The 22308-nt window shown below is 46.9% G+C and overlaps 1 protein-coding gene across 1 annotated transcript in view; it reads right to left on the bottom strand.

The window, feature by feature from the left end:
• Positions 1-13512, bottom strand: part of TMEFF2 (transmembrane protein with EGF like and two follistatin like domains 2) — a gene marked incomplete at its 5' end in the record, with an annotated part of 124384 nt that extends 110872 nt beyond the window's left edge. Inside the window, 4 exons of the mRNA XM_082285371.1 lie at positions 3113-3139; positions 5938-6067; positions 11838-11947; positions 13329-13512. Coding sequence (XP_082141497.1) covers positions 3113-3139; positions 5938-6067; positions 11838-11947; positions 13329-13512 — 451 coding nt within the window. The remainder of the gene's footprint in view (positions 1-3112; positions 3140-5937; positions 6068-11837; positions 11948-13328) is intronic.
• Between the last annotated feature and the right edge of the window lie 8796 nt (positions 13513-22308).

Here is a 22308-nt window from a genome sequence, read left to right on the forward strand (position 1 = left end):
CAAAGAAGTGCTCAGTGTGAAAATGAAACCAAGGAGAGATGTTCTTAGCCCATTAAGAGCTATAATGAAATACAGCATCTTGAGTTTGTTGCTGTTAGAAGGAAGCCAGGAAACGAGCAAGAATTCATTATAAAGCTGCTCAAGACCAAAACATGAATCATTGGGTTCTAAAAAAACCCAGTTGTCTAGAGAACGGCATAGATGAAAATGAATGGAATCTCTTTAAATTACTCTCTGTATAAAGTCTTTCACATCCATCCTTTCTGGCTTTCTGATTAGTATCTTTCTGGGATGTGGGTTTTTAAATAATTCCACACCATACTCCCAGCTTCTGCAATCAAAACACTGAAATGGCTCTTGATTCTGCATTTTTCATCTTCATTTACAGGGAAAAATGTCTTCTGCAGTAAGAAACTCGAACACCTACTGTCCTACCCATCTACTGGGTATCCCCAAAAGTGTATGCTGAAGGGTCAGTAATCAAATGAGATTAAGATCTCCTCATCACTTTACAAATAAGGGGACTTTTATATGTTATTGCTGCATAGAAGAGGATTAAATCACCTCTGGAAAGCCCTCAAGATCAGTAAAGTGCTGAAAAGCTGGGACCTCTCTGATGACAGCATCCCTGATAGGAGAGCAAAAACCCCCAAATCCTACACAGTAAATTGAGAAGACTTCCCTGCAAACCCAGATGGGAAACACAGCCTCTGGCTGTTTTGTTCATGCTCTGACCAGTGTCCTGAGAAAAGGAGGCTTGTATGACCACATGGTGTGCTTATCTGCATCTGTCCCTTGCACCAACCCCTTTCCAGCTCTTCTGAGCCCTTTAGCAATTATAGCTTCATGTGAAAAGCTCCACTGAAGGAGCAGCAGTATTGGGAGCTGAACTGGTGTCAGTCATGGGGGAAACCACCTGGAAAGTTGCCATGTTTTAAGAACCAGAAAAACACAACTTGAATTAATTTCTTACTGGATGTGTACCTCATCAGACCAAAGAAATCCAACCAAGAGATACAAGCCTGTTGAAAACTTGGTTCCCTTATCTCCCAGCTGGCTGGCTGGCAGGGTCCCTGTGGCAGGAGTTCTGATAAAAAAGATGCTGCACTGGTTACTCTGTTAACTGAGACCGCTTGGAGAAGCACAAGAAAGAAAGAATTTTCAGGAAAAATCAGAAACACAAGATTGCCTAAGACCTCAGGCTTCTTATGGGAACATGCCCCACTCATGACTACTGGAGTGGATTTTACAAGGCTTACTGTGATGACATCCAAAATTTATTACAGCTTTTACAACAAGACCATGTCTAGTAAAGAGTGATGTAGTGACAGTATTTACTTGTCTGGATTTAGCTTCTTTGGCTTCTTAGGGCACATAAATATACTTTTGTACTTCAAGAACAGCCATAGCTGCCTACTAAATCTTGAATAATACAAGGCAGCTTTGTAGACCTTTAAACACATGTCCCAACTTGGTTCTGTCTCATTCACAAATCTGCTTCCTTACTACCTGCGCAATCAGCCCCAAGGCCCTGCTCTGCTCATCTTCTGCCGACCTTAACTTCTAAAATGAAACTGTTTGGAAGTCATGCTTTTTAACTCTTATGCTTTCTGAGAATGGAATTCATTACCTTCAGAAAGTGGCCAAGTTTGTTTTCCCACCTCCTCAGTTACCAAACAAACTGAAAACCTTATCTGTCTTCCTTGATACGTGCGTGATGAATTTTGTACAACTTCATTCGAAAACCAATTTATTGACCATTGGTGTGAAAATCCTATCATACATATAAATCAAATTGTAAATTTCTGATAAGCACTGAAAAAGGTATTTTTTTGGTGTAATGGTTTAAAAAGACAATTTACAAGGACATCAGAGTAAAATAGGAATAGCTGGAAAAAACTAGCAATATTTCATGTAGCAGTTTTTGGGGAGCCAGACTTGAAGCATCTTGAAGTGTCCTGAGTTCCAGAAAACAGCCTGAGTCTGATGTCAGAAAATCAGCCCCCTTGAAGTGCCTCATGCTCATGTTGTTGACCTTTTCACAGGTAAAAATAATATGTTCCACACATTGTGCTTGTTGATATCCTGGTTACCAAAATTAAACAAGGACTAGGGGATACTTTGCCAAGTAATATGACTGCATTTGAAAAACCTGAACCCAACCAGGAGCAGCCACAAAACTGGGTCAGGGCCCAGCCCTGCTGTCTGTGTCATGCCAAAAGCTGGCTCAGCTGCTGGTGGCTGCCCCAGCCAGAGGAGCCCAGCAGCCTCCCGGCCTGATGCTGGCCTTGCCCTTGCCCTGCCATGGGGCTCCTTGAGCTTATCAGGGAGCTGGGGCAGAATGAAGGGAACTCTCAAGGACAACCTTCCCCAGGTACCCAGATGAGCCCTGGCCCTCCCAGAGAATCCTGACCTACAAGCCCTAAAAGTCACACTCCCTACCCCGAGGCAGGGCACTACCCAGACCCAACACTTGTGCTTCCAAGAAGGACTGCTGTCAGGCAAGCAAATCCATTAATGACTGCAGCAAGAAATAAAAAAAATAAACCCAAAATAAACCCCAACTTAAATGCTAGTTTACCTACATTTTACAGTATTCCCCATATGCCACAAAGGGCTCAGGCTATTTCCACATTCAGTTTTGCTGTTGCTGTTCTTATAAAAACACATTCTTCTTTCCCTGTGACATTTCTTCATATCTTTGAAAGAATGCTCTCTGCTACCACAAAATATTTGGCTTGAATCCTCCAGTGAGGAGGAGCCAAGGGTTTGGCTCATGTTTTAAAAACAAAAGAAATATTACCCTAAACATAAAACAAATGAGTGCAACTGTAACAGTAGATGGAGATAGAGCTCCTAGCACAACCTATGAATAATTCCAAGTCCTATTAGAAGTAACACAGCTTTCTGAATTTCCCTAGAAAACAGCATGTCATGATTAGGTTCCAGCTTGACTGAAATGCAAAATACCACTTTTTTCAAAGACAGAGCTGAATGAAAGACAATATGTAGTGCAACAACTAAATTGCAAAGCATATTCACTCAGAATCCAAAATTGTGGAAGACAATGTGTGTACACAAAAGCACAGAGATATTAAAAGAGGGCTCTTACCTCCGTCCCCAGATCCTGAGCCAGCATCTGAGAAAAGAACAGAAAGAAACTTACATTCATGTGCTCCAGTATGTCCTGTGAGCATGCAAAGCAAGGCTTCAGTGAAGTGTACTACAGTGTACCTCGTGTTAGATGGCATCCCTGGGTAAATTATACAGATCTAATCTGAATGTAATTCACTCAAGCCATCTTTCTCGTGTTTCCATTTCTTTTTTTTTCTTCAAAGTCTCTGTATCAGATGAAAATAATGTAAGCCACAGAATACTGCAATGTCCTTAGCAATCTCTAATTTGTTTTGTTGTATTTAGACCTATATATCTTTGTTATCAACAGTTGTGCGAAGTTATTCCACTTGGTCAATAGCAAATCCTCATCAAGGAAATATTTTAAAATCCATTTGTTTGAGAAGACACCAATTGTAAATTCATATCATTATCTTTAGAAAACACTGACATCTCATCAGATCATAACTAGCTGGAATAAACCATTAAATTACTATTATTCAAAGTCTTCAGATAAATTATTAAAATGCCATTTTTCTCAAGGTTGTTGCTGAGTTTCAAAACTGTTGCTGAGTGCTTTCTTTTTCCTCTGCTCGACATTTTGTTGCCTGGAATGATGAGAGTCACAAACTTAGAAAGTGCAACATCACAAAATTGCCAAGCCCAGAGCTTCAGTAAGAAACCTTGTAAGCAAGGCAAAGCACGGAAATGCACTCATGTAGGGTTACCAAAAATAACACCAAAGAGTAGTTTCTTCTGCAGGGAAGGGAGGGTGGCTGCCATCCTGTCCTCCCCCTTAGTGCAACAGTTAGGCCTTTATCAGCAGCACGATTAAGCGAAAGAGTTTGGAAAAGCTGCTTTGGGATCAAAGTACCCTATGAACTGTTAGATCTCATTTACTGACAGCAAGGTCTGGTGGATCTGAACTTGCACATGCCATCACTGCTCAAAACTAAGAAAGAAAAAGAAAATCTTTGCTAAATAATTTGTTGCAAGAATTGCTTCAAATGGTAGATTTATCCAGCAAGGCTGTGAAGGACAGATGCAAAAGGTGGCTGAAAATGGGAATAGAAATAATGGTGCTTTCCCAGCGACCATGTCCTGAATTTTCCCGATCTCATCTTTTGTCCTGATGCTCCTTCCCAAATGAACTGCTGAGGAAAGAGGAAAGAAAGGTGTCTGCATTGCAGAGCCCTCATGGCTCTGGGAAGTGCTGCTTTTCCAGGTGTGACAGATCTCCCCAGCACGGAAGAAGAAATGAACATCTGCTCTCGCCTGCCTGCCACAGTGAGCAACCACGTTCTCTGGCTCTCTGGAGGAAAAGGACCTCATGTTTCGCCTCCTGCCCCACCCTTCAGTGCCCAGACCCCTGCCAGGCATGGCCACAAGGGCTGCTGCTCACTGCCACTTCTCCCAGAAGCCCAGGTCTCTTTTGGGGGTTCTTGAGCATCCTCTCTCTCTGCCCCATCCCACAGGAAAAACCTAAGGAAAACGGCTGCTCCCCTCTCAACTGAAATCCTCCTTGAAAGAAGGAAAAAGAGGCCAAAGACCTTGATCAAGACTTCAGGAAAACTTTTTTTTTCCCCCTTCTCTGTTTCTGAAATCCACAATGTATATCAAAAGAACGCTGCCAACACAGTCATTGCCAGCAGGCAAACAAGTTTCAGAAAAGTTGTAGCAATGTGCTGAAATTATCCCTTTAATCAAAAAGTTTGAACCCAGAAAAGACCAGTTGCTGTGCTGAGAGAATTTACTAAGTTGAACAAATCCTACACCACAGTAGGTTTTGTCAGCCTGAACTCCATTTAATACCAATTTATGGACAAAAAAATTGCAGCATATGTTTTTTTCTTCTTGAAAATTGTCAGGTAACAGCTTCAGAGAAGAACAACATTTCCAGGGAAAGGAGTTTATTTTCTCTCAGGTGTATGAAACATGAAATTACCGAACTGAAAAAAGTTTGTCTAATGTACTTTTTATTGACTCCTCCATCCTCAGCCAAGAAAAAATTCTGCTTTAAGTTTAAAGAACTCTCTCAAGAACAAAGGCTTACTCCTGCTCTTTTCAAGTCAACTTCACTGCCCACCTCTAACAGATACTGAGCACAAAAGAAAAACATCAAGAACTCCTGCACATAAGCAACTCGGTTTTCCTGACATATTTTGCTCATTCACCTTTCTACCTGTTCCATAAAAGCTGAGATATAAAGAGCTCACGAGGCTCAGAGTTAAGCAAAGCTGCCTTATATGCCAGTCAGTTTTCACAAGGTGGCACAGACCTGTTTGTTTTGTGTGCTTTGGACTAAATCTTCAGCTGGTGTAAATTGGGAGGACTCATTACAACCAGTGGTCTGGTTCCTGTACCAGCTAGGAATCTGGCCCTATAAGGTTAAGGAAAAACCTAAGCAACTGGATTGCAGGCAATAATACTCCAGTTCTCTCCAGATTATGGAGAGGTTTGTGGTAATCCAGATGCCCATTCATCAGACATCTGCTCACTTAATCTGTTACCAGTTCACTTGTCATAACAGCTCAGAAGTGTACACAGGGCACAGGATGATCAGGAGCACAAGATACAAATTAAAACAGAAATCTACTTCTGTGCTGAACTCTTCCGAGCAGTGCCAGGGGTACAATGTATCATGGACTGTGAGCCTATACTAAGTTACTTTAAAGGGAATGATGGCAGCGACTTCTCACACCCCAAACTGCAAAGAATTAACCCGTAATGAATCCAAAGCAAGAATTCAAATGGCCATCCACAGGCCATTTTCCTGGGGGGCATGGCAAGGTGGGCAGGCAGCCTGGAGTGAGTTATACGTACCAGTGGCACACGATCCCTCGGACACCAGCAGGATTTCACTCTGCTGCTTGCAGGCAGCCTGTTTCAAGTAGCACTCATTCTGGTAGGTGTCACCATTGGAGCCACACACGGGCACGTAGTCATTGTTACACTGATGGGAAAGGACAGAGAGCAGCAGCGTTAGTCACACGAGCAGGGGGCATGGCACCCATTCAGGTGTCCCCACACACACGCCCTGCTCCTTCCCAGCATTAAAACCCTAGGAAAACAACTGAGAGGGAAACACTGACAATCCTGTCCTCACCTTTACAGCCACTAAGGGAGAGAGAGGGAGGGGTATTTTTAAAAAGAAACATCAGACTTGAAGAGATTAGGGGAAAGGTAGTCTGAACGGGCAAAGTGTTCAGTAAGTACCCCAGAGAGGTCTCTCACTGCCAGCAGGAGCAGGGGGCATTCCCAGGGAAGGAATATGGGCAAGGTGAATGACTCCTCACATCTGCAATAACAGCTCCTGTGTTTCCATCAGACGGCTCCAGACAAATGGTAATGAACAGGCTCTCTCTATCCCTCCTCCTGCACACACACGCCCTCAGTGCTACAGAGGTCTGCACACACACAAGTGTGTGTCTAGCTATGTAAGTACTGTCTGGACACAGGGAAATTATTTCTGAGACACCAACGATCAAAGTCCATCCCTCTTTCTGCACAGACATTCCCGTTCCTGGCAAGCTGCAGCTGGGATGCTCCACAAAGGTCCAAGCTCTCCCCACGGTGGCCAGTGGGCAGGGGAGGCAGCACTGCAGAGAGCTCAGCCAGTGCACAAGTTTCTCACACCATGCACCCCTGCTTTGGCTCAAACTCCTGCTGAGCTCTGCTTGATTTCCTCTACCACTGGAAGACAGTTTTGTCCCTTCTCGTTCATTAAAAAAAATAACCATTTCATTTTATACTGGAAATTGGGCAACCTACCGGGTGCATTTATCACAAGATAATCATGCTTGGAGGCTTAGAAATACTTGGATGTGCCCTGTACGTGGCAATTATACCAGGGATATGATTATCTCGTGATTACCCTGCTCCTGGTATGCCTCATTGTTTAATTAGAACAAATGGAATTATCACAATTATTATTTACAAATGCTCACCTCTGCCTAAATCCAAGTAAAAATTTAGAAGAAATCGTGCATCCTATTTAGCTGTATTATGCCACAAAGTCTGAGGTGTGTTTGTTGGGCACAATGTAAAACACAGAACTGAAATATCAGGGATATTAACGTCAAAAATGCTTTAAACTGAATGACTACAGAAGTGATTAACACAAACAATTGCATAGATTGCATTAATTGCAGGCCTCCACACAGAGCAGCTGCCAAGAAATTATTCATAGTTGGTCAGAGTGACATTTTGATTGGGCCAAAACAAATGACATTTTCCTTTTGCATTGTATTCTCTTAAATCTTCCCAAGCTGTTGCCCACCCCCAGCACCCTCTTCCCTCAGAACAAGGAAGAAAAACAGCAGCCACAACAGTAGAAATCCTCTCCTTCTGCTCCTCACAAAGGGCTCCATGCAGAGATTTTAAACTGTTGATTAAAAATGTTTCTAGGCTATTTTCACCATTATGTTCCAAATCTGAGCAATGTTTCAAGCATAAAATGCCAACTTCATCCAGAAGCTCAACAGCAATTGCTGGAGGCCGATCTGGAATACATAACCAGGACAATTAACACAATTGTGCTTATTTTTTAAAGCATGAAGCGTCAAATCATGCTTGCTTTAGGTGTAATATCTGCTTGTCACCCAAGGATTTGTGAGGAATTTGGCCTGGAGTATCTCAACAGGCTTTGTTACATGCAGAAATGAGGTCGGAGCCTTTGCCCAAGAAATACAGTGGCAACTTCTGTGCCCGAGAAACATAAAGGCAACTCCTCTGCTGGTTTTGCCCAGAGCGGGGAACGATCTTTCACACTGACTCAGCTGTAGATCTGAAAGGCCAGACAGCCCCACATAAATGGTGAATTCCTGATCCACAGAAAGGAGTGCTATGAGCTAGGCTGGAACTTCTTCCCAAGCTTGGCAATTTTAAAATGCATTTGAGAGACACCAGAATCCCAGGAAGTATTAGTCCACTCTTCCCACCAGCACCTTTGAAAAACTAGCATTCAGATGGAAAAGGCAGGAGCCACAAGGAGCAAGGGAGAGTTATCTTCCAGATGGATCCTGCCTTGGCTTTGAGCTGGAAACTGTAGTGGAAGTTACCCAGGGAAGAAAACAAGACCACTGATGAGAGGGTTGTGATGTTTGTCACCAGGTGGTTCCTAACCCACTACAGCTAGACTCTTGTACTTGCCCATGCTGAATCCTGTACTCACAGCTCATCACTATCACTAAGTACTTGCTGCTACTACTGGAGAATATCAGGTGTTGAATGTCAGTTTCCTCAGTCTAGAGACATGCTTTTGTCATTGGTTTAGGGGTCAATAGACCAGATCCTAGATGTAGGAATGATTCTTCATCCCCAAGTAAGGACTGATCAAGCCCTTAGGGAAATCCATGTCAAAACTAAACCCAGCGGCACAGTGCCACACTGTCCACTTCTCTCTTATACATGCCAGTTTTTAAAATACAGCTGTAGAGCAGGGAAATAGATGCATCCAATTCAGCCAAGTGTCAGGCAAAGGCTGCCTTCCTCAGCACCTGCAGCCTTGAGTGCCCACTGCCACAGCCAGGGACAAAGCAGCTTTGGGAGCCTTTGGGCCAGTACTGAGCACTGAAAGCAGGTGGTTTGTTTCCTAAAGATAACGGTAACCTGTGTAACTCCTCCTCCTGGTAACACAGTTAAAAGCTTGACCTTCTCCTCCTTTCACGGATCAACTACTCCCAAAATGCCACCCACCTCTTGAATCAAGTAGCCCAAAAATATATTCCAGAAATATAACAAAGCTGGAAGTCAGAAAGGTGATGTTGCAGCTCCACAAACACTGAAGCACATGGAAGATTCAACATGCATGAAAACAGGACTCCATCTTTCCATAAAAAACAGTGACTTGTCCACAGTCTTGTTGACTCAAGAGAAAAGACACTGATGGAAATAGCTGGAATATTTTTTTGATAAGCTCATGAAATGTAAGAGGGAAGAGCCCAGCTGCCAGACTGGTGGCTTTGGGCAAACAGGTACAGACCCCAGCAAGCCATGTCTCCAACCACATGCCTGCTGGCACAGCTCTGCACCTTGTGTTGGACCCACTGAGCCTGAGGGAAGGGAGGGGTGGTGGTTTCCCTCACGCTCAGCCCTCCAGCTGGAGCCAGCACTGTGCCAGTGCCTTCTCTGCCTGCCAGAACCGAAGTCTGGGCTTGTCCTGCACAGGGGATGGGTCTGCATCTCCTGATAAGAGTGGGACACGGTGTTTCTCAATGAAATACATGTCTTGCTGTGAGGTGTCACAGCAGACTGTGACAAGAGAACCAGCCAATATGAACCTCTTTCTCAGCACATGCCTGCTGGCTCTCCAGTTGGAAGTCTAACTTGGATGTTCCGGAGCAGTCTGATCATATTCACCCCTTCAAATAAAAACAAATTCATTTTAACTCCACTTGGACAGACATGAAGCATCTGTGATTCTGGTTTGAACAAACCCAAAGAAAGACAGCAGAAGCTCTGCTCCCCACTTTTGTGTTCCTCAGCCCCTCAAGGCACAGGCTGGTCAGCCCAGAACTCTTCATCAGTACAGAGGCAAAATGAGCTCTCTATCCTTGTCTATTCCCTCAAATTTCTGAAGAAAACAAAACACAGTTACAGTGATGAGGAGTCTGCTACTGATTTGCTCACTATCACCACAAAGAGTTGTCACTGAAATGGGAGCCCTGAATTCTGATGGGGGCCCCCTTACTCATGACATAAATTACCTGCCCAGCTCTGCCTCACTTAGCCAGCATCAGACACCACACTAGAAATTAATTTTCTACTCCAGTGGCATATCTTTTTGGCTTGTCACACTGTCCACTGATGTTACAAGAGAAGCTAACATCCCCCCAAGCTCTGCCTGTATCAAAGTGCTCGCGTTTGACTACAGAAGCCCGGCACCACACCGCCCTGGGCAGCGCTGGCACAGCATCAGCCACAGGTAATTTGCCCTCCAAGGTCACAGTCAGCCCTGCGGCTCCATAGAGGGCTCACAGCAAGACAAAGAGCTCTGAGTGTTTACAGGGCCTGATCCAAAGGCCACTGAAACCAAAGATTGCTGTTGATTTCAACCTATTGCCCAGTGATTGGGCCCACAATTGCCTGACTCGTTCTTTTGATCTTATTTACGTATCCATATACCAACTACCTGATTTCCTTAAATCTGTTTCAACTTCCCCCTACAGAACTGCTAAACTCAGCATACTTGTAGTGTTCACCTCTCAAAGAGGGGACCACACAGCCTGGAGAGATTTACTTAGCTTCGTTTACCCCAGATCACCAGGCATCAACACCCTGCCTTGGGAAAACAGTGCCTTCTTCCCCGCCGACAGCAATATCTGAATTAGCACCCCCCAGGCTATGAGTTCACTGCTTTATGCCACATGGCAACATCACACAGGGACCAAAGACAAGACCCAAGCACTCTCAGTGGCTGCTCTAAGTTCCCAAGGCTCATGGCACAACATCTGCCCTGGCTTACCACCAGGCAATGGGACAAGTCACAGACGTTTCACTGCCTTACAGATTTTTCTTTGAAAGAGGAAACAGACCAGACCATAACCCTTATACCATTGCATATGCTGAGCCAAGGCAAATGCTCAGAACAGCATTCTCACACTGAAATTTTGATTGCATGCAAACTCCAAATGGAATAAAAGACTCCCATGGTCAATATGAATTCCCTTCCAACGTGGGAAACACAAGCATTTTGGAACTACTGTCTTGCTCTCATTAGAGAAAATTCCTTCTTTGTTTAAAATGAAGGAAATTATCACTTGGGTTTTTTCTCCGAAGGCACATTTGGCTCCAGAAATATAAACGATACTTGCTATGCTTCAAAGTGAATAGTCTATCAAAGCTCAATATTAACATAATCATTACAGATGTGCACAATCTTGAGCTGTGCACTATTTGGCCTGCTCTACTGTAAACACTCAAATCAGCATTCTAAGTTTCACAACTGCACAAATCCACATTAAAATGCAGAGAAACACTGGGGCGTAAACACACGTACAATCCTGTGCTGGTACATGCTTTAAACTCCTTTAATTTGTGCGGTTTCTATTCAGGTCATTATTTAAAGACCAGCTGTTTTGAGAGTTAGCTAAAACATTAAATGGAATCGTTCATAATGAAATCGTCGGACTTTGAGAATGGCTCAGGTTTAGATGTAGCTGCAAGAGAAAGAGAGAAGAAATAGAAGGAAAACCCCCTACTACTCAGTAATAGCTCTCCTAAAACTATATAAAACCTAAAGGAAGTTCATCATTTTGGAACAGAGGGATTGCTCCTTAATCTGATCAGCTGGGCAGATAAACAGGCAGAAGCATTGTCACTATGCAGCCCTTCCTGAAAATATTGCATAAGCACATTACAGATCCATTTCTTTAACTAGATCAGAACTCCGAACACAATAAGCCATGATCTGTATCAGAAATGAATTTAGAAAGGACTCTAAATCCTTGTTAAAAGGGCAGAGATGAAAAATCAGAAATGTACAACCTGGAACTGCAGACCAGAAGGGACATTTAAAGCCACAGCGTCTGCATTTTCCCAGAGAAACTTATGTCTTCTTGACACCAGTTGGTTCTCCTGCCAGCTTTTATACACACTGCCAGGTTTTCCCTCTAACTTCTCTGCACATAGAGAAATAAATTGCCAAGTGATAGGTTATAAAGGGAGACCCTTGTTTTGTATTCTCATTAGTGAATTAGAGAACGAAATATCAATCTTCTTACCTTGAACTGACAGACACAAGTCACACTGTCTCCAATCCTTAAACACTCCCCATCAAATTTACAGGTATTGGTGTCGCAGAGAAAGAGATCATTTTCTCTGTCATCGTAACCTCAAATGTAAAGAGAGGAAAGAAAAAAGTCAGCTTTGGTCTAGCAAGAGGAACAATACGGAATAATGGCATTTTAATGCACATAGCACAACAACCTTGTTGATGAAGTGATAGAGTCCAGATTTTCTTTTGTCCTTCCCTGTCCTCAGCTTTTCACTTTTCCTCTTGCTTCTCCCTCAGTGTTTCTCTCAGTTCTTATTCCCCACTACCTCACCGACTTTTTTTTCTATTTCACGGACTGGGTTTCCTCAAAAGTCACCCTGTAATTATGCTATTTCATGGCTCTGGGTTGGAAATGTCATTAGCTTATCCCTATCCGATCACAAATCTGTTGGACAAAAGTCCAAATTGGAATTTCTCCAGCCCATGACACAACAAAGCCCCCAATAATAAAGACAAACAGGCTGTGTGTTTTCTGCGATGGTCTGCCTGATCCCAATGAAGATTGATGACCTCTAAGTTAACAGGAGAAGTGCCAGGTTCCCCACGAGCCGATGAGTGAACCGAGCTCTTTGCCTTCATATTCTCCGGGAAAAACCAACAGATCTGACTGAAGATTCAGTTCACGAATACAAGCATGAATTTCAGATTTCGCTAGCTGACTTCCCACTCCAACAGTGAGTGGCAAGACACTAAACAAAACAGCTATATCCGACTCCAAACCCATTAAGATCTGAATCCATTGATTTTTTAAAAAACATCCGAGTGCTCTTAACCATATCGCTACATGTTTAAAACGAAGAGCTCACAGCGCAAATTCCCCCCGATCTAACACGTCATGTGCGATGCACACAGTACCCCAAATAACGCTCTTCCCCTCAGAAGGCTACTACAGTCTAATTTCCCAGTTAATTTACGCACTGGAGAATGACCAGCTCCTAACCTACATAGGAAACCCGTTACAAAGGTCAGCCCGACTTTAAGGAATAGGCAGCGGGTTCCCGGTGTCGCGGCGCCCATACCCCGATCCGCTCTCCGTTCGGTGCGCACGGCAATAGCCGCCCGCAGGTTGCGCACACGCGGCGCCGTATCCCCGCGCCCCGCTCCCGCAGCCGAGCGCCCCGTTCCAGCGCAGAGCCGGGGCTCTCTCTCTCTGCCCGGGGAGCCGCCCGCACCGGCGGAGGGCGCGGCTGCCGCTCCCGGCGCCGCGGAGTGAGGGGCAAGCGGGGCCCCGGGGGCTGCGGTCGCACCGGGAGCGGCGGCGAGCCCCGACGCCGGGGACTTTTAGCCTTCGCTGTTCCCGTGCATTCAACGGGACGTGGCATCACCCTCTGAAGTTGCCTCCCCAAGGCTCGTCCGCGCAACTCCGAGCGCCCGGCGGGGCACGGCGGGGCTGTCGGGACGCTCGGCGGGGACGGGCGCGCGGTGCTCCGGTGCTTACCGGAGCAGTTCCAGCCGGTGGGCGTCTGGCAGTCACTTAAGGAGGTAGGGAAGGCCGCCAGCTTGTCGGGGCGGGCGAGGACGAGCAGCACGGCGGGCAGCAGCAGCCAGCAGCAGCAGTCGCAGAGCGTCCAGCCGCCGCCGCCGCCGCACTGCCGGGGCGGGGAGGGCTCCCAGGGCACCATGACTTCTTAACTCAACTCTCCGGCGGCGGCGTGCCCCCCGGGCGGCGCGGCGGGCGGCAGGGACGGGCGGCGGGGCCGCTGGGCATCCCGGGGCCCCGGCCGGCGGCGGCAGCGGGTCAGTGAGCGGCGGCCGGGCGCTACGCTGGGGCGAGCGGCGGAGCCCGGCGGGGCGGCGCGGGGGTGCGGGCGGCGGCGGGGCGGGGAGCGGCTGCCATAGGGGCCGGGCGGCGGGGAGCGGGGGGAGGGCGCGGAGGGGCCGCCGCCGCGCAGCCGCCGCCGCCGCCGCCTGCCCCGCTCTGCCGCCCGCATCCCTCTGCGCGGGGGAAGCAGCAGGTCCCGGCCCGCCGCGTCACGTGCGCCGCCGCGCCGCCCCCATTGGCCGAGCGGGATGCGGGGCCCGGCGGGCGGGGCCGGCGGTGCCGCTGCGCCCCGCGGCAGCGCCCGGGGCAGGGCCGGGCCGGGCCGGGCCAGCGGGGCCGCGGGCAGCGCTGCGCACCCCTGCGCCCGGGGGCGCCGTCCCGCCGGCTGCGGGGATGCGCCGGCCCCGTCGGGGCGCGGGCCAGGCAGCGCCGCGCCTCTCCGCGCCCCTCCGCGCCCCTCCGCGCCCAGACATGTGCGCGTACGGCCCGGGCCGGCGGCGAGCCGCAGGTGGCAAGCGCGCCCGCGGGCAGGGACATCCGTGACACCCTCCGCGCACACACACCGCACACGCTCGGGCGCTGCTGAAGTTGCCAACCGCGCGCCCGGGTGCCGGTATTTAATCACGCGCGGATGCGACGTTAGGAAAATAAAACGCGGTCACGGCTGTAGGGTCTGGAGAGGGCAGAGGGCCGGAGAGGTGACGAGGGGAAGAAACGAGCACTGCGGGGAAAACAGGGAGAAGAGAGAGAGGAAAGATCTTGCCCAGCCTCGGCAGGCAGCGGCCAAGGTTTTCTCGGGCTGCAGCACCATCCCACCATCTCCGCCACGGAGCCGGAGGAAAATGCACCATCACGCTGGCACGGAGGGCTGCTCTGCCCCCCACACCTCAGGCACGCTGGCGGAGCGCAGCCCCGTAGCAGCATCCCGCCGCCTCCAGCCGGCGATGTGCCACGGGGCTGCGGGAGCCGCCTCCCCGCTGCGCCCTGCGCCGCGGATCCTCCTCCCCTGCTCCTATCTGGGGCTTCAGTTTTAGGAGGCGGTTGCCAGGACGGTCGGTGGGGACTCCCCTCGCTCCCCGGGCGGCGGGAGCACAGGAGCAGTGTCCCCCTCACCCTCCCTCCGCGGTCGGTGTTGGGAGCCGCCGGCCCAGCCCCTGCCCCGGCCCCGCCGCAGGGCTCGGGGCGGCCCAAGTTCGCCCCCTCCTCCGCGCATCTCCGGGCCCGTCGCCGATCGGCGCCCGGGCGTAGCGAAGCCGACAAACACCCGCCAGGTAAATCGGACCCCTTGCCCCCCGACCGGCGCTTAACGTGCGGCCGTGCTGCCGGCGGGATGGGGCGGCCGGCGGCTTGGGAGACAAGGACGCGTTAGACTGGAGAATAATAAAAAAGATCGGATCGATTTCTGCAGACGGCAGCAGGGGAGCGCTTTCTAAGCACGGGCGCTGGACCCCGCGGCCGCCCGTGCCGGTGGGAGCAGCCGGCGGAGCAGCCGGGCCGGGCAGGACCGCGGGGAGGATGCCAGGCGTTCGGCAGGCGGGCTGGGCTGGGCTGGCTGGTCCTGCCCCTCCTCCGGCCCCTCCTCCGCCCATGGGGGCAGCTCGGCAGCTCCGAGGGCTCCGGCAGCGCACGGCCGAGCCCCGAGAGTGGGCGCTGCAGGCGGGAATAGGGTACGGTTCCCTCTGGGCCTGGAGACCCCCGAATGTGTCCGAGGAGACTCTGCTGGAAATTTGCTGTTCCCGAAAGTATGACCTCCTTTTCGACCCCTAAGTTAAAGATTTAGAACTTGCTTCTTAAAAACACTGGCTGACATGTTCAATGCATCCACGCTTTGATGAGTCCACACAAATCCTTGCACCAGTACTACTGCTTGTTATCCCTTCATACAGGGACATGGTATGCGAGAGCCAAGGAATACTTCATGCTCCTTTAATTCCCGTCTAGCTTCTCTGTAAGATCTAAACCAGGTTTTCTTCTGCCTCCTTTCTCCCTTGTGCATCTCTGTCTGCTCCCTGCTCTGCCCACCTGCTGCTATCTGTACTGACCTCTTCTGCCCACCTGTACTCCAGAAGCCTTTGCTACAATTAAAGGGTATCAATTTGCACATTCCAATGTGTTCTAAAACTCTGATGAAGATTCACACAAATCCGTGCCTACAATTTCCTATTTACTAATCAAGACCTAAGCAGAAAGAAAATACTAATTTTTACTGCCTGCTAGTGGTTGCACTGAATCTTATGCTTCATCTTCTGTGGGCTTACAGAGCATCTGCCAGCTGAGCACCTGGTGCCAGATAATTTTTTTTCCTTCATTTTATCTCTTCACTTTTTTATGCCATTCGGTTATTTCATATACTACCACATTCCTTTTATTTCCCCTGTCCCCTCTTCCCTCTTCCTTTTTGTTTTAACTTTTTTTTTTTTTTTTTCTTTCTCATTTTCATTACTGCTTGCTAAAACTCAGCTTTCTGCTTGACAGATCACTGAGGTGCTTAAAAATCAAAAATGTCCTGGCTGGCCAGTTACCACAGTCACATATCCTCTCCAGGGGAATGTCCTTCTCTCCCTTCCTATCTTTCTGCTCCCCTCTTGTTTCTTCTTCGCACTTCCCTGCTTCTTCTGTGTGGTCTCACTTTTCTACATTCTCCTGGTTGCAATTAGCAAAGCCTGCAGTTTCTATTCCCTTCTTCTTCTTTTCCTCCACTCTCCTCCCTTCTTCCACCCCAACCCGCCTTCATTTCCATGTAGCTACAGGTCATAAAGGCACCACTGGCCTCATCTGTGGACCATTTTAGCCAGACCACACAGGGAATGAAACTGCTAGATCAGTCTTTCCCAGACGAGCAGCCAGACCCTCTCTGACGTGTCCCTCCTGCCACAATAACTCACACTCAAGATGATGCCACGAGTGTACCCAGCCTTCACAGAGTACCATTAAATCCAGCAGCAGAACCCGGCTCTGGCCCGTGTTGTCCCCAGAGTGCCGTATAACACTGCAGCCACCGAGCTTCAGGCTCACGGTGCTGACTAACAATCACCCTGCTTTATTTTCAGCCACTCACACAACAGGCACTGCTTGGGAACAACGAAGAAGCCCCTCTGTTTGTATGCTGGTTCTCAGACTTTGGGATGTGGAAGTTTCACCAGAGGTCCTGTAATTGCCGCAACATGACACCTGAACCGTGAACCTGAAACTGTCTGAAGGGCAATCTCCTTACGGCACAGTAGAACAGTGTTTGCTCTGACTAGCACTGATACTCTCCTTAAAAAGATTTTTGTTGTTGATATGAAAACTCTACTTATAAAAACATTTTTATAAGAGAAGAATACACCTGTCTGTTCCAAAAGGGACGGCTAGGCCCGCAAGCCCCTTTTCTCAATTACGCTCTCTAGCAATTTTTTTTGAATTGTGGAGACTGAGATGCAATCATTTTTTCATGTAGTTCTTTGCTCCAAAGCATTCTACCCTCTTAATGCGACACCGCACACACCATCTCTCAGTAACACATTATTCCCAGCTATACCTCAACACTTAGGCTAGTTGACATCTACAGTCTTGTACTCCCTGATGTGCCCATCCCATCTCACCGCTGCACAAAATCCACTACTTGTAAACCATGCAGGCAGCGCTAGGCTGGTGTGAGGTACAAATTGTGACCAGCATCTCCTCACTGAAATACTGAGGGCATGCTATTGAGCTACCAGTGGGGTTCCTTGCAGCTACCTGTTTGACTCTAATGCCAGATGAGCAGCAAAAATAATCAACCTTCTTGGAAGAGCCCTTGTAGAAAGTGATGAGGGCAGGCTACATGGTGAGTGTTAGACCCATCTCTTGTAGAGCTTTACTGAGGCCTGCACAGTTTTGAGGTGCTTATGCTACAAGAAACAGGTCGATGAGAGGCTTCAAGGGCAGCTGATACCGGTGCAGATTTATCCAATACACGTGGCCATGCCATGTGTACCCATGCTCGGAGATCAGCTCCCAGCTGTCAAGCAGCTGTTTGAGATGTTTCAGGCCCTCAAAGATCTCAAAGCGAGGGCAGGGTGTGTCCTGGCTCTGCACTGCACTCCTTGAGCTGGGACTGGGCAGCAGCAGCTGGCAGAGGAGGCCTGGGGCCAGACTGCACCTGATCCCAGTCCCACGTAGCCGTGTCTGTGAGTAATGCCTTCTGTTGCTGTGCTTGGCCAGGAGACGCCGTACTGGCGAGGAATTACGCAACCTCAGTTATTCACACTTGTGTTATATCTTGGCTGTGCTGCTCTTGGGAGGCTGCAGATTCCAAAAAGTTTCCCACAACTTGGGAGAAGCCAAATGGTACAAGATGAGTGTACCAAAACCTCCTCAAAAACACAAACTCTGGGTACGCAACACTCATTCTCTTTCTTCTCTGTCTATCCAAAGACTATGAAGCTAAGTTCATGGATCCTTATCTTTAAAACACTTTATAGCCTGTTTCTAATGTCTCTAAAGGCCCTAGGAAGGCAACCCTGGCCAAGAATATCAGTGAAAAAAAAGTTTTTACAGTTCAGTTAATATTTACAAACAATGTTTTCATTGAATCCACACTAAAAGTATGGGCTAATGCTCCACAGCTGCTAAGAACAAATCCCACCAAATGTATGAGGGACATTTGAGTTAGCCTTTTCCCTGCTGACACCACATCACAGCCTGTTTATGAAACACACATTGACAGAATTGAAAAAACCCCAACCAAACCCCACTCTGCACAATTCTTGCGAGACTGAGAGCTACACATGTGTGAGCTACTGCAAGCTACCGCCACTAGTTATAGTTCCTAAGGAAAAAAAAAGTGAAAAAAATCTATTTAGCCTACAACAGACTTGCCCAAACACGGTCCCAGCCAATCCTAAAGAGAATGGAGTGTGGGGATCACCTATTTTCAATGGTAATGCCTCTTGACAAAAGCATGGGTCTGATTCAAAAGATCCCACCAGAAAAGGCTTGGAAGCCCACTTGCCAGTCAAAAGACTCAACACAGAAGGAAAGGATGTTACCTATTCCAGCAAAGACCAGTGAAGGACACACAACCTGTATGCACTTGTTCTGTATGAAGCTGGAATTTCTCCCCTCACTGTGGAGAAACAATGCTTATTCCAGGTCTGTATATTTTCAGGCCTGCTTTGACCAAAAGTTGGCATACTTAGCCTAGACACGTGTTTCTGTCAGAAGTTTGTGAATCTCAAGCAGATTTTATGATCATCTATTTTTCATGTGTGCAGGAAAAGCACACATGGCTTCACTCGAATGCACAGGCAGTAGCTCTTTGCCTACATGCAGTTTTACAGATTTTATACAGCTTTCAGCTACATCACATATCTCAATGCAAAGTATGCCACTCTTGGATATCACATGGATTTTTAATGCTCTGAGGGATCCTTTGGGTCTATAAACAACAAGTAGATTACATACATCTATATCATGACAGACTTTTTCTCCCCCTTGCTTGTGAGAGAAATATGGCTTGTTGTTCCCTGGAACTAGTATGGAATCCAAGTGCAATTCATATACACTTACAAGAAAAGCGTGCCACATTTTTCATTGTAATTAACTGCTTCAGAGCAAGACTTCTCATGTATAAAGATGAAGAAAGGTCTCAGCTTTGCCTGAAACACAACTTGCCTTTCAGCAATGTCTCACACTTTGAGTTTTGACTGAAACATTCCACTACTTTGGTGACCCGTTGTGCCAAAAAAGCTGTCTTGTGTTACTCTTTGCTTTCAACTGAATTTGCCGGCACATGCCAAGGGACAGAACAAAGTATTGCAATTTATACTGGAACACTATTTGGTGCTGCTCCACACATGAAATTGATGTCAGGAAAAAGTGCACAATGGCCATGGGAAATGCAAATAAATACTGTGATCCTTTTATCTTCAGTTTTAAATAGATGGATTGAAATGCATGGATCCTAAAGGTTTATGAACCTGTTTGTAGTCCATTCTGGAGTTTCAACGTTTCATGCAGCTTGTAGGAGGGTGTGTATTATTTATAAAAAGTCATGGTTATTCAGCAGTGTTTATTTCTGAAGAGCAACAAAACATCTTCAAGGGAGAAGAAGAAATTCATAACTCTGGTTTACTACCAGGGTTAGCCAACTTAACAGTCTTTTTTCATGATTAATTTACAAAGAATTTGGAGCACTGGACATTTTGCTACCAGCAGTAGAAATCACCTCCATCTCTCAGGACAGGCAGCACTGCAATGGATTCAATGGTTTGACAGCCTTTCAAAGAGCAGATAGAGAAAGAGGTGGATGGTGAGAACTTTACTGTTGTAGAGAGACTTGAGCTTTATTTTTGCAGCTCTTTGCCCAGCACAGTATTGAATGGAAATTCAGAATTCAGAATCAGGGCCTGCAAGGAGAAAACCCAGAGCAGCTATTCACCGATATAATTTCTGTGTGACATGAGTTTCTTGGCCATGTGAACAATTTCTTCTGTCTGATGAAACGTAACATCCAATTTCTTGTTTTCATTTTCTATCTTTGGGCTCCTTTACCCAGAGTTGTTTTTAAGACAACAGGCCTGAAAGAATTATAATGTAAAAGTAGGTGCAGCCTTAGCACATCTTTGGTCTTTCTAGCTACTTTACCTCATTGAAATTGCAGTGATTGCTTTTCTTCCTAGCAGGTAATAAATCAGTTTCAATGGAAAAGAAAAACAACTCAGACATAAACCAGCATTTTCAAATGGTGTTTCTCTGTCAACTTTTAGCTTCACCCTCTATGAAAGTGGAGCTTGCAGAAGTTAAGTTCAGCTCACCTCAACTGACCACACAGTATCCTTCTACCTAGATACAATTCCTGCAAGCCACCAAGGGGAATTCATAGTTTAACTGAACAAATCCCAAGCAGTCTGACCTATCTGTCCTGTCTCTGCTTGGCAATACTGTCAACACCTGAAACTGTGTCTGTCTGTAGAGCAGAGAACCCAGCCACGGAGAGATGTAGCACTGCTCATCACTGGAGCCATTTCTGGCTTGTCTCCAGCAGAGCCTTGAGGACAGGTGGATGGGACTGCTCAGGGGTGACAGAGAGTGTCTCTGTGGTTAATAGTTCCCAATAGGTTTTATTTCCATGAATTTGCCACAAAGCACGCAAACATATGGCAGCCAGGAGGACCTCTGGTCACAAGCTTCATGCTGTGTGAGAAGATAACTTTCCTAACCTTGGCACCTGCTAACGTCATTTGATACTCCTACTTCTTGCATTATGAAACAATAAACAATCATTTTGTATTCAGCACCTTGTGCCAGCCCTTATCTGTAAGCTCTGCTCTGTGCCTCCTGATATATTGCTAAATCATTCTAACAGATAACATCCTGCCCATGCTTTCCTTTTGCGTAGGAATGGAGACCTGGCACCTGTGCCCCTACTCATGAGAGGCATCAATGGGCAGTGTCTGACCACTGCATGCATTGCCAGCATGAGTGTCCCTGCCACAGTCCTGAGAGTGTCCCTGCTGTCCCGAGCACACGGCATGGGTACAGTGTGGGAGCCCAAAGACACTGCTACCCGTTAAACACAAGGGTTTGGGATCTAAAGGGCACTTGTACACCCCAGGCAAATATAGGCATAAGTTCAACTGCTCTGTCGTGGTATCGTGCCAAAGTGTGACCAGAGTGGTGGTGTGGTTCTGTGTGGCACTCAGTGAGAGCCTGGTGGACAGCCTTCAGCTGGTCTGTCTCAGGTCAGAGAATGAAGGGTCATGGGAGCATTTCCAGTTGTCCTTGGGAACGGAGCATCAATGAAAATCAAGTATAACAGAAAAAGCTCTTGAAGGATTTGCATAAGAAGGATTTGCACCTGGATCAGAAGTCAAAATCCTTAGAAATTTTTGCATACACACACACACACACACGCACACTCATACCCACACGCATGCACGAAACATAATGCTTCAGATATTATGAAATCAGATTCCACATCTGAGAAGGGAGAGGCCCAGAAGAGCTGCAGTTTTGTAAAACATCATTTGGCACTTTCTATCTCAGGATCTGAAAGGGGTGTTTTGGCAATACTGACATTGTACACAACAGACTAGCAACAGCACGCACAGAGATGGTGTTCTAAGGGAAGCGAATACTGCTTCCTGTTTAATGTATGCCACCAATATTTCAGGTGGAATAGTCAGGTAGAGTATCTTAGCAAGCCACACTAATCTCCTATCTGATTTGCAAGCTATCACACATGTATTTAACTTTACCTTAAATGAAACAAAACAGCAATGCAGTGAAATATTGTTGAAACTTGAAAACAGTTCACTCCATGTAATTAAATTTTAATTTAAAATGTCATTGCTTGTGTATGATAGAAACATTTTTTATGATCAGACAATTTCTAAATAATAGTTACCTTTATTTGAAGGCATATCAACTCCAAACAGTAAAAAATGCAAATGAAGATTCTTCACTAGCTAAAACATTGATGTCAAATTATATATATAAATAGTAACTTATTTAAAAAAAAACATTTGTCAAGTACATCAAGTAAAGCTCTGGAATAATACAGAGCTCGTGCTGTCTTAACCAGAAAGTTTAATAGCTTCCATTTAAAAAAAGAGGAATTAAAGGCAGAGTGCAGTCCTAAATACCACTCCCATCTACTCTGCAAATAGTGGCAGAGTAATTTTTCATTGGT

This window comes from Coloeus monedula, assembly GCF_965178545.1.
Source record: "Coloeus monedula genome assembly, chromosome: 7".
NCBI lineage: Eukaryota > Metazoa > Chordata > Aves > Passeriformes > Corvidae > Coloeus > Coloeus monedula.